The sequence below is a fragment of the Dromaius novaehollandiae genome, chromosome 3 (genome assembly GCF_036370855.1).
Source record: "Dromaius novaehollandiae isolate bDroNov1 chromosome 3, bDroNov1.hap1, whole genome shotgun sequence".
Lineage (NCBI taxonomy): Eukaryota > Metazoa > Chordata > Aves > Casuariiformes > Dromaiidae > Dromaius > Dromaius novaehollandiae.
This window is the reverse complement of record NC_088100.1, coordinates 35,483,311-35,496,963: the sequence shown is the minus strand read 5'-3', so window position 1 is coordinate 35,496,963 and position 13,653 is coordinate 35,483,311. Positions and strand designations below refer to the sequence as shown.

At 36.3% G+C, this 13,653-nt stretch overlaps 1 protein-coding gene across 2 annotated transcripts in view; it reads right to left on the bottom strand.

The window, feature by feature from the left end:
• The window catches only part of SENP6 (SUMO specific peptidase 6), an 81,861-nt gene that overhangs the window by 34,076 nt on the left and 34,132 nt on the right, over nucleotides 1–13,653 (bottom strand). Inside the window, exons 6-9 of one of the 2 annotated variants that reach the window (XM_026102273.2) lie at nucleotides 12,816–12,836; nucleotides 6,645–6,715; nucleotides 4,842–4,987; nucleotides 120–522 (exon numbers count right to left, since the gene is read on the bottom strand). In XM_026102273.2, the coding sequence (XP_025958058.1) occupies nucleotides 120–522; nucleotides 4,842–4,987; nucleotides 6,645–6,715; nucleotides 12,816–12,836 (641 nt within the window). The remainder of the gene's footprint in view (nucleotides 1–119; nucleotides 523–4,841; nucleotides 4,988–6,644; nucleotides 6,716–12,815; nucleotides 12,837–13,653) is intronic. The other variant, XM_026102274.2, reaches the window with a different exon arrangement.

Here is a 13,653-nt window from a genome sequence, read left to right as displayed (position 1 = left end):
CCCCAAAACTCAAAAAAAATCCAAGTCAAGTCAGTAATGTAAACTATTGGGGATGGTTCTTTCATGGTAGCATATGTTGAGTTTTCAGTTAATGGCTATATTCATGAAAAGGTACTTACTTGGATCATTTAGTTCAGATGGTCTTGTACTCCTTTGTCTTAGGTTTCCTGTAATTTTAGGACTTTTTGTCCCAGTTATAAGACCAACTTTTCCATTCTGTCGCATCATAGAATGTCCTACAACATCATTACTCAGTAGAATATCCGCTGGGCCTTTCCCAACAGCAGAGCTGTAAAACTTCTTTGTGTTGAACCCTGTACCTGAAGATTTTTGCCCTGTTGAATTCTGATGTATTGAAGAACGTGATAAAGGTCCCACAGATTCACTTAATGCCACAGTTTGTCTGGAGACTCTTTGCAAATCCTTAAGAGAAACATTTTCACAATGTCGGCATTTGGTCTGATTTTCGTTTGCCCGCCCACAATTTGGGCAATCAGTTGAATAATCAATTTGTTCCAAAAGCTAGAGAGGAAGAAGAAAAAGGAAAAAATGCAACAATCAGTAACTGCATGAGGTCTAAGTACATCAGAGTTAATCGTTTGCTCAAAATGAAGATTAACAATGCTATATTAGTAATTCCAGTAAGCACATACAGTTAAAGTAAGTATTAAAATATAGTTTGATTTTTTTCACTTAAGAAGGGATAAGAGCGACAAATATCAACTGCCGTAATTTTAACACTGGTTAATGTTTGACAGTCCAGATTTCCTTCCTGTTCTTTTTCTTTCCATATGTAAAAGGTTGCACACTGTTCAAATACATTATACATCAGCAAGATGGTCCAGTTGCATCCGGTTGCATTTCTGCAAAAATAGTTTCACTGGACAAAATTTAAAAAGTAAACTGAAGATCATCAGAGCAATGTTAAAAAGGACAAGGAGCAACCCCCTAGGTCACTAAGTAACAACCTGACTGTAGAAAATCACTCCTCAAAACAAAACAAACAAAAACAGTGAGAAGGAAATACACTGCCTAGCGGCTGGAGAAAAAAGGACTTGGGGAAAAGGCATTGCTTAGACTTTCAAGAGAAAGGCAGGGGCTACAAAGGAAAATAAATTCTACCATTGTAAAAACAGAGATGTTTTTGTTTCTCACACACAGAGCCTTCTTAATTAAAAAAGTACTTGGCATATTACAAAAGTGGAATTTGGACTTCTAAGTCTAAGGAAATCTGGACCTAACTAACATGTGAGTTATTGAGTGCCTACTGAGTTGAATATGGGACACCGCTAGAACTGTGATTTAACGTATGGTGTTGGTGGCTGGATCACTGAGCGCATGTGATATAGCCCCTTATTAAAAACTACAAGATAATAAACATCTAAATCCCACAAAAATTCTTTGGAATCAGTATTCAAAACATGTCCATCACCACTGGCACCCCTAGCCATGAACAGCTTTCCAATACAAAAGATTTCCTCCCGTGTGGGATTTTCAATCATTTTTAAAAACAAATGTAAAAACAAAGTAATAAGAGGAATATATATTACCTTTCATAAAAACTCTAGCAATTTAGTAAAGCCATACAGGCAGTAGCAAAACACACACAAGAGCCAAGGTATAAAATACATTGGGCCTTTAAAACCTTGTTAGCATCTTCAACAAACGTGTAACTGGATGTGCTACCTTTGTGGTGTGATAGGATAGCAAGTGACATGAAACACATACAGTATTATGCCTAAGGGCTCAATTACAAAATGTACTTTTTTTAAAGATCCTGCTAATCATATTGAGGAACTGCAATCAGACAAGACATGGTATGAAAACATTCAGTAGAAGTTACCAATAGTACCTAAAGGATCTTAAGTATAAAATAACTCTCTCCCCCCCCCCCCCCAAATACAAACCCAAAACCTGTAACGACTTCCCTTCTGTGGCTGGAAAGCCTGGATCCTGAGGGGAGGCACAGCAGTGCTTAATTAAGAGTGGTATACTCTCTTTTAATTACACTCTAGTTAGAGTAAAGTGAGCGAGTTTTACCTAAATGTATCTGCCTTATAACCTGCAGAGCACAACATTTTTTTAAACTTTGCAAATCTGCAAAATACAAAAAAATACTAGTTCTCTCCATCCTATGTCTAAAAATTCTAGCATTCAAAGCTCTTGCTATTTTTCCGGGGGGGGGAAGCAGGTTGTAAGCACATATGAAGAACATCCCCCCCTTTAAAAATGATGTGTATTTTTAACATTTATAAAGGGCAACCTATTATACTCTACTAAGATTAAAATGATTTAATCTTCATTTGACAATGAGCTGGTTACGTCTGTAATTCCTCTGGCGTGATACCACAACAAACACTATCAAATTGTTCAAAGCCTCCATAAACATTCAGGTGGATGACCTGCATAGGTTGACAGCTCTGTCATGACAAACACATGAAACATTTTCTGAAATCTCTTTACTGGAAAAATAGTACAAAACTCTTAACCCACGAAAAAAGGAAAAAAAGGACTTGTGCTACTGAATTCAGTTGCAGCAAGATTTCATCTTTTGTCTTTTTATATTCAGCTATGAATTCTTAAGTTACGGGAACACAATCCTCCCCTTACCATACTCATAAAAATACTTCCTCCCTCCCCTCCCAATCTCTTAAGCATCTGAAAAGTATTACTTCAAGTCTAATGCAAGGCTCAAACGAGTTTGAAGTACAGTATAAACAAAGTGCATCCACAAACTGTACAGTCTTAGAGGATCATAACTATCCTATAAGACTGGAGTAAAGGTTCATCTAGCCCTGTGCTGTACCTTCAACACTGGCCAGTGGTAGATGGGAGCACAGGGAATACAGCAAAGACTGATCCTCCTAACTTTATGTAATATAATCAGCAGTTTTGGCACTTCCTGAGTCAGAGGTTGAATTTAAATCACCCTGTTCAATGATGTATCCTCACAAATTTTGTCAGTGTCTTTTTGAAATCACTTTAGTTCTTGCCTCAGAAAACACTGCTGCTCATATTACATTGTGTGAAAAATATGGGGTTTTCACCTCTCAAACTTGTTTTACTGCAAGCCCTCAGCAATTACATCTCAGAAAAAGTAACTTTTCCATTTGTGACCTCCAGCATCAACCCTACAGATCTCTGAGAACATCTGACATGCATAGGAAAGAGTAGCAGATGTAATCATTAAATAATGTTTGTAAGTGCAATCTGTCTGGTGGCTTTGGAAATGAAATCAAGACCCGGGAACAACCTAATCCAGCCTGCTGCTTTTCCACTGGAGCGACGGAGTATGGCTGTTTTAGCAATGCGATCAGCCACACGCAGCCTGGCTCAACGACACCGAAGCTGCTGATACTTCTAAATGTTGCTCCAGCCCTCTCATCCCTCATGTACGTTGCCCAGCAAGTAGTTCTGGAAGTCAGTACCATGGTTTTGTAATAGGAAAGCTGAAGTCATACCTCACTTCTACATGTACGTGGTCTTCCAGTTAGAGCTAGGAGCTGTTGCAAAGACAGCGTACAAAGGTCACGTCTGACCACAAGCAATGAGGCTCCTTCCTCTCTGTTGATTTACATTATTTGTAAGGAGAAAACCTCTATTTATTAAGAGATGACATTTGTCAGATCTTCAGAACAAAATCTTACTACATTGTCATATCAAGACAGTGACAAGATTCCATTTATTTTTAAATTGTTTTCATTAATGACTATTTTAACCTAGAAAACCATTTTCTGCTTTTGCCCCTTACCTGACAGTACATAGCATAGGCTGCCTCTCTAAACAAACATAGCCAAAATCATCAATATAATAATTAAAACAAACAAACACACGGAACTGTGAATGTTTTCTGATCTGTTTTTAACTGCTTTGTTACCTCATGATTTAGCTTTTATACAGCACTTTGCTAAATATTGTACAGTTTAATGCATAAGTAGATCAAAACCTCAGCAATTAATACTTCCATTTAACATTATGTTAATGTTTTATTAAGTAAATATATAATGGAAATGTGTAAGAGTAGAATGAAGTACTCCATCCTAAAGAAGCACAGTCTGACTTACTTTCTAACATACAGGAGCAAACAAAAAGTGATTGCATATAAGAATCACAGACACACTTAATTTTTACCAGGATCCTCTCTGCAGGAAGTTCTGCTATGACAGTCACACAGCATGACCTGCAAGTAGGCATTACGATTCTTCCACACTAATCCAGGAAGACAATAAGAAATACGGACAGCCATACAAGAATGCCCAAGACATGTTATATCTGGTATTCAGGAAAATTTCAGACAAAACATCCTGTTTGGCTGCATGTAGGCCACAGTCTGCCATGTGGATACCCTTGCTACAGATTAATTCCAGTGAAAAACACAGCAACTTAACAGGAAGCAACTGCATATTTGCAATACTTTTGTCTCTACCGTTATAATGAGTACTGAAAAACTACAACACTTTTCTACTACAACAGTAAACTACTGCTCCTCTATTTCACACATAGCAAACTAAAATTAGCGGTTTCTAGTTTATCAAAATAATCATGGAGTAGATCAGCCAATCAATTTAAACACTTCAGGCTCTTCTGCTTTTCCAGTGCAGCACCTGTCTAGTCAAATAGGAAAATAAATATTTCATAGTTAGCAACAATATTAACACCTAAGTTAAAAAAAAAAAAAAGTTATAATGGTACAGATATTTAAATATCCAAACCTTTCTTCCAACTCTAAGGACTTTTAGCATGCCAGTCTATTTTACAACTCAAATGCCTTTTTAAAAAAATACGCATAAACTTTTTGAGTTAAACAGGATTCAGATTTTTTTTTTTTAAATTTAACCCACCTTTAATTGGGTTAAGCATTTTTTTGTAGCAGAAGATAGAGACAAGTCAGATTGATATGAATTGCAGTGACGTTTCTGTTGTACCTTCCTCTTAATTTCAGATTCTGATTCCGATTCTGACTCCTCTGTGTTTTCCATTATACTGTCTAGGAGGAAAAAAACCCAAAAGCTGTTAGCAAGAAATATCTGCTCACACGTGGTTAAGCAGTACAATCAACATGTTTCTCCACATACACTAACTTGAGTTAAACATAAAGAACATTTTAAACAACCAACAATCTACACTCAGTTTCATCCATGTAAAGAAATGTCTCATGATCTGTTGTATAAATAAGAAAAAATTGCCCCCAAAGAATGTTGAAAATTGTTTCATTAGTACTATTTCAGTATTTCTCAGTGGCAATTTTTAACCTAATATCTTCAGAGGAGGCTTTGACCTTGAAAACCTACACGAACTTCACTACAACTGGAACCGAACCTTTGCTAACGAAAGGAGGAGAGGATCAGCTAGAAGATGACAATGGTGATTTTCACAAAAAGACTACCGTGAATGCATTTAGAATAACTGGAAATAATCTGCCTAATTTAGGATTTACTCCTTCAGCATAAGACTCAGCAATATAGTGAACTATACTGCCATATCCTGCTTTATATTGGCGCACTCCTTTTAATATTGGAAGAATGTAGGAAAAGGGATGGGATCAGTTGGTCTCCATTAACACAGAAAAATATATAATCTTCTTAAATCAACAATGTGTACAGAGGGAGAATTTCCTATAAAAGCTGCTTTGCAAAATGTTATAAAACACTGGCTTATTTCAGTTTAAATTCAAACTGCTATTTAGTCCAACTACATTTAATTACAGTCTCCATATTAGAACTTTCTTTTAAGGGAGCATTTTTTGAAAGAGATATGAACACTTTTTCAATACATATACTGATAGTCTTACAAATAACCTACTATTAGAAGACATCTCAAACCTAAAGAATGACCTGTTTTCAAAAAAGGAACAATAACAGCATTTTTTAATGATCTTACTTCTGTGTAGATTAATTGGTTATATAGTTCTATTTAATACTAATTTATAACAGCACAGTAAAATAAGTGGCCAGTGCAGATGGTTAAACAGCTGACCATAGCAGGTTCACAGACCACATATATCTGTAGTGAGAAAGCTCAATACTTCAAACACAGTGATTTTTTTTCCTGTTTCACGATTTCTACTCCTCAAGCCAAATTGCATTTTCTCCCTTGCATCAGATTATCCCCAAGAATGGTCCCTAATCAGTGAGATAGCAGCATATTTCAGGTGAGCTACAGGGCAGTGCTGATAGTGGCAGTTCTACTCACTGTCTCAGTGCATGAATATACTTCTTATCAAGTGGTGTTTATCATGCTACATTTTGCACATACTAATGATGCTACAGAAATTCCTCACCAATAACTCAAGAACAAGCTGAGGATTTGGGGTTGGACTAGACAATCTCCAGAGCCATGCCGAACTCCATGATTCTATGATTCTAAGTTTTTTCCCAATTTCATTCATTTTTAAATAACTGAGGTCAAATTTAAGATTTATTATAATGTGACTGAACGGGTTGCAGAAATCTGCCCAAATGGACAAAATTCTGCTTTCATGCAAAAACCTGTATAAAACTAGAACAACATCACAGGAGGATATAAATAGATATACTAAAAATGTACAGAGGTTACACAAAGGTTGACATATACTTGCCCAAAGCAGTTTTTCAAAAAAAAAAAAATTCTGTTTAAAATAAATGAGAACTCTGAAGATAACCTACCCACTCCTTGAGACCGTGGTAACCTAATGTGGTCTGCTTCTACTTTCTGAAGCTGAGGGGGATATTCTTTTCTGGAAAATAAATTTGATATGCAGTTGTTCTTTTGATAAACACCATTATATTTTACCAGAATCGTACACTTACAAAATAAATCTGAAATCTGTTTGAAAGTTATGAATAAACACTTTTTCCTATTACATGCTATTTGAAAACTTAAAAATATTATCAGAATGCTAGAAACAACTACAGTAAAGGTCTTAGAAGTGTTTCTGATCTGAATCCCCTTTGACAGTTATCAATAGTTTAGGAGTCTCTCACTTTCAGAACAAAGTCTTCAAGGAGTGATGCCTGTATGAAGCTCTCCTCCTCCTTCTCATTCATAGGTATTTTTAAAATCCAAAAATAGCAACAACTATTATTTAAATATTAAAGTAGATTCCACAACTTAAGTTCCACAACTTAAAAAATGGAAAGGGAAAAGGCAAAACAGAGAAGAAAGAGACCTGATGCCAAAAAATGCTGTTGCCAAAAAATAAAAAGACAACTGCAGCAGACGAAATAGCTCTGACATCTTTGTTTAAAAATGTAATTTAGACAAATTAGTTGATAAGAAAACTTTAGTTGGCATAATTTGTATCACGCATTTTGTGTGTACACTAATACACACACACCAATGTAATAAGATTTTTTCACTCTCCTGAAAGGTATCTTCAATTTATACATAAATGTGCCAAATTGAGCTACTACCAAATTAAGATTCTTGGTGCTTATTGCATCTTAGTTACTGTTTGTGGCAGTTCTCTTTCTCAGCTGTCCGACCCTGCGCTGCAGCTGCAGGTTACTGCTCCTGCTAGAACAGAAGATGGCATGCACCTGAAACACGGAGGCCTTGTCCACAGCTTCAGCAGAAACCATCTCTGTTGGCAGGTTCAGCCAGTGCACTGGGCTGCAAAGGGGTCAGCTCAGTCACACACGTGTCATTATGCTACCTCTGATTACAAGGAAAATAATCAACAGCAAAGGGGCAAAGAAAACCGCTGTAGGCAGTAAAAATTTAAAGTAACTGAGCTAAATACCTCAGACCCACCTGCCAAAAATTTGGTTACTGCTGAAACTGACTGCAGCATCTAGCATAAATCCGTATTTCTCTGTTTATAATTTCCTAATGCATCAAATTGTTAGGACCTTTGAATTTTTTATATTTCTAACTCACATCTTGCAGGGTCTCCCATATTTTGTTATTAACTGACCTATTTGGAACAATGTTAATCTATAATGCCTTCTGTGAGACTTCTCACCAAATCTGGCCCTCCAAATGGATTAACCCACTACTACACAAAAACATGTTTTTACTGTGTTGGGCTCCTGCACTGTGAAGAAAACCTCACATAGAAAAAAAAGTTGAGAAAAATGATGGTGGCTGCACTGCAACATGGAGCATAGAGGAGCCACAGTACTCTGCTTTACTGTGCCCAAAAGGACATGCGCTAGCCCCAGGTTACGTAGTTTCTTTGTAACTCTGGTTCTGTCCAACCTGTTTCTGTAACAGCCCTGCTCCCCTCCAAAGGTGTGTGTGGGGGGGCTGTTTCTTTTTAAATACCTGCATACACATAAACTGAACCAGACTGAGAAACTCTACACTAATATTTGTTTGTAAACTAAGTCTATGAGGTTTTTTTAACCATTTTCTTTAAAAGTTCAAATCGGAAAAGGATTACTCTAACAGCGGATTTGGTAGAAATATAATCCTATAAGACATAGTTCAAATTATGCATTACATAATGAGAAGCTGTTACTACCAGAACAAGTGATAATGACATTGGAAAGTAGAAAGAACTATTACATCATTATTGGAGATCTGAAAAAATATGAAAACTTTGCTGTAAGGATGCTCGCAATTTTGTCTGACATCTATTATAATTAGCTTTCCATAGTATTCCATTGGAATAAATCTGTTGTTTAGAATATAACTTGTATTAGAATAATTCCTTCCTTTACAATATAAATTTACCTTAAATATAAAATATTTGATTTAATTTCAAAGAAGCAATAGCAAAATTATTTGTCAAAATTTAACTGAAGACAATGAAAGTAATACTGGAAATTTAGAAATTTGGAAATTAAAATCCAGTTTGACAATTCAAGGTCTCTCAACATTTAAGTTATGATTTTTTCCTAAAAGTCTTACATGTTTTTATTGCATTAATATGCAACATATCTTTACCTTTTTATGAAGACAGATTCATCACTTAACCATATTTTGCTAAATAATTTTTTGACAATAAATCAGGAGTACAGTAGCATTATTTCTCCTTGTTGAAATTTGGGGGCATCGGCATAGGCTTATACCGATATTTGTTAAACAGCCAAACACTAACAAAAAACACAAGAGCTGGTATAAAATGAGTATCTTGTTTCTCCCAGAGTAAAAGCCTATTACTCATCTGTTCATAATGGGCCAGTAACACACAAACGTAGGCCACCAAAATCCTCTTAATCATCCAAAATTAGTCACCTGAGACTACTCTCACCCTTTCCAACTGAACTACAAGTGCACCAAGGGTGCACCAGAGACAAGGGTGAAAGACAATTTAGTAGTTAACATTGCAATAAATAGTTAATTCACTTCTTTAATGATGCTAGTAGCATATTAAGTGACTATCCTAAATCTCTAATCTCATTCAAGACAGAGATACAGGTTTTTATTTCTACTGTATATTTAGCCAACATTGGATCAGAATTTGACACCACATACTTTATCCATAAACAAAATTAAAAGACCGTATCTTAAATTCCTGCAAAGCCCGTATCATACTGCCACTTTCAGCTTTCTCCATAGTGGAGCTCAGTCTCAAGCAAGGTCTTAGTTCATGTTTATATCATTTTGTTGTACTTGCTCAATTCCTACGACTCAGACACTTGCTAACACCACATATCACTCTTAGTTAATCTTCTTAGCAAGAATCAGCTGGAGCGTTAGGAGTTTTTATGTCTGATGATTAAAACACAGCAAGTCCCTCAAAAAATACAACCAACACCGTGTCTTCCCACATTAAAGACAGTATGTAAATTTTGCCTTCAACATAATCAGTCTGTCGTTCTCATTCTAGAAATTGAAAAGCAACTGTAGATCTCCAGAATCTAATCTGATGATTTAGACTGCTATTTTTCCAATATTTTCTAATTATTCATTAACCTTTTCAGTTTGCTAATCTGACTCGCCATGACGCAAGAAAGTCTTACAACTTATGAGTAAAGATTTGATAAATTCATTATGTAATGCTCAGTTCAGGCTTGATTTGCCATCTCTCTTCAAGGGCACCCTTATACAACAAAAGGCATGGCAGTCCCAGCTCTGGTGACTTAGCACAGATTAAAATAGAAGCGATGGTGAAACAGGACCATGAGCTGAAGTTAGCAGCTCCAGGTCAACTGCTGCCCAACACAGTTTAACTTGGATTAGCAGTTCAAGATGAGATTTAAGTTCCTTTGCGTTACAAACAACAGTAAAGACAATTTTAAACACTATTGAGTTGCAGATACGATCTCAGAAATATGCTTTCTTGGGCAGAGTAAGTCCTCCCACAAGAGCACAGCAACCTAAAGCTCCTCCTATGAAATGTGTTTCACTGAACCCCACCTGCCTCCCTCCCGCCAACAAAAAACACAGAGGACACCACCATAAAGCGTTTATGGATGACTAAAAAGCTCCCCCTCCACCATGGAGTTTGTTGCTCATTTGAACACTTGCATATCCATTCATGGCTTTTACAGTTATGTATTTAATACACTGCACAGTTTCAGTGTGTACGAGTGCAGAAATTAAATGGAAACTAATGCTTTAAAAACTGAACATAGTATCTATCTTCAGAAGGACTATTCAGAAAAGAATTTCCATGGTTTGGCAAAGAAAAATTCCTTATTAAAAAAAAAACAAAAAATGTAAAGCACTTCAAAACAAACACCTTCTCGCTGTTCAGTCCTATTAATAAAACTTAAACTAAGTCTTCCATTTTAATATTGAGAGATAAAACAGCTAAACAAATGAAGATGCAAGACTATCTATGTGTTGTGCCTAATAATAAAAAGGAAATACAACACTGAATACTGTTTCTGCCATCCTAGCAAGTGAGATATTGCAAATATTTTTTTAAAAAAACATGCAATTTTTTTGCCTCTTAGGTTTCCTAACAATAGCTCTCCTTGATTTAGATTTTGCTTGAATAACAAGGCTCCATGCTCTGAGATTAAACACTTTAGGCTTCTCATTTATCTCACCCATTATAAACAGTTTTGGCTTCAATACCTTTACGTATAAGGGAGATAGATCAGCTTTTGATGAAAGCAACCTCAAGAAGTAAAGCACCAAACAGCAAAACAATACAAGACTAAAAGACCAGGCCCTTCCCGCAACAGCCATAAAAAAAACAGCGAGGTAGTCTGTGCAGTGGAGAACCTTGAACTTCAGACACGTCTTAGTATCTACATGGCACAGCACTCTCAAGTAACATGTTTTGCCCAGACAGAATATTACTGATTTAGTGTTTTCAGTACACAAGATTTTGAATTCTGCCCAATTACAGATTACTGCTATACTATCTTCACCCTACACTGGGACATTGACCCCTGTGGCACCTTCCAGCCAAAGTGAAATTTTGATACTAAAATTTATTCTCTACAAAAAAGAAAATAAAAAAACCCCTGGGAATATTTTTTGGCTAGACCAGAAAGGAAGCATCCTAATGCAACATCCCATTTAAGTATACATATGGATGTGGGAATTTAGGATACAAACACTGCTGTCTTAATTCAGAGCTTTTAAAACTGGGCATGATCTCGCCTGAGCCGTGCCACCTCCTAACACTGCCCACATGAGCTGTGTTTAATGTACAGCTTGGCTCTCCTTAGAGGATGCCCAACTATACTACTGCTTGGAAGCAGACCACAGCACGAAGCCTGTTGGTTTCAAAATCGTTACATAAAAACAGAGTAAGGCATGGTAAGACAGGAAGCACTTAGCTGTTAAGGTGAGATTTACTTTCAATGTGTCTTATAGAAAAACAGGTACCGAGTCAAGGGTGGAAGAGAGAGCAAGCACAGGCAGTTGGGTTTTCAGTATGCAAGTTAGAAGGCCCGTTTGGCTGAGAAAGCTGAGAACAGCAGCTGCTCTTACCACGATGGTAACGATAAAACTAATCTATGAACTCAAAGCTAAGGCAGAGGGAAGATGACCGAATCCCATATTAGAGGGCCAAAATTAACCTGTCAGTATCCCTTTGGTATTTCTTTTAGGAAATAACAAAGGGCAGTAAAGTTGAAAAGTTCAGATGATTTCACTATTAAATTCAAGATAAATCCACAACATCCTGAATTCACAAAGAACAAATCTACATTTGATAGCTGCATTATTTATTTTGCGATCTGCTAAATGTTAAATATACAGTGTAAACAAGTCAACCTGATACCAAGCTTATACTGTCAAAAACCACGTATACAGACCGGATATTTACAAAAACTAAATAACATTGCTATCATACAAAATATTTACATAAATCTGTAAATTTGAGCTATATAAAAAGCAAACTAAAAGCACGGTATTTCATATTATTAACAAAATATTGAACTTAATAAAACAGATGCAAAATGAGAGACGATCAGCCTTAGAGCGTGTTTGGTTTTGCTGCACATTTTCCGTTAATTGCTTTAACATTTACACTTCAGGAACAGAATGTACACAATAAACATGATCAGAAAACTTTAATGTTATTTAAACCAAGCTGAAATGATAGATAGAAAACTGTTAAATACCCCAACAAAATATGCTTCAAAACCATTCTACTGCATTAAGTTTACTGCACTATCAAAAGAGTTAGCAGTGAATTCTTAACTTCCAGAGAGAACTGAAAATCACCTAAACACATAGTGATTTCCAGTAGGAATGTACCCAAAGTTCACATTAACATGGCACTTTATGGAGATGGACATAAAGGTCCTTTTTGTGGTCCACTTACTCCCTTTTACCAAAAAAAAGAACAAAAAACAAACAAAAAATCCCCAACACATGAGCAGATATGATCACTGCATTGATTATTCTTTAACTAGCACTGATAAAGCACTCATTTGGTTAATTTTCTTAATGCTCATTGCCATGCTCATCAACAATAAGCTTACCTTTCCTTTCGATCCAGATTGCTTAAAATATGAAAAAAGAAAAAAAAGCATAAATGCAAAGCCTCACATGGTGCTGTACATTGCTAAATTAATAAGTTATCAAACAAACTTCTATTGCTTCTTGCACTCACACTGCACTAGTTTTCAAATAAACACTTAATATTGACAACATTTTTGTAACAGTAATTATAAATGCATAAACAAATGTTACTTCACAGCCAGCAAAGGTCAGTGGGCTATGTGTTATATTCTTGCGCCATTTTCAGTGTGTAAAGTTTGATTAATTCTGAACTGGGACTGGCTCTTACTTAACTCACTCCAGGGTAGAACCTGACATGACAGAGTACCATTGTGTGAATTAAGACCAAGCCTGCTTTCCAATCCCTGATCACCATGCGAGAGCAGACCAAACGAGTTTACCTTGCATTCTCAATACCACACAGTAATTTGTTTCCAACTATTTCAAAAATGTAAGAGTTTAAATTGCAGGGGGGGGAGGGATCAGAAGGCACTACTTAAATATTTAGGAGACCACATACAATCAGCTACTGGATAGAGACGGATAAACAGAAGCAACTCTCCTCATCCTGAAGTTTTGGTTAAAAAAAAAGCCTTCAAAAATATTAAAGTTATGTCCATTAGTTTCAGGTGTGTCTCATCCAGAATCAACAAACGTAGCAGGTGCTCACAGCTCTGGTCCTTTGTATACCAAGACTGACATACAAAATAGGTCCAACTAAGCACAGCATAAATACAACACCTTAAAAACATTATCTGTACCACTCCTGACTTTGGGGCCCTTGCAATATGGAATGCTTTTCACCTGTGTGATACTCCA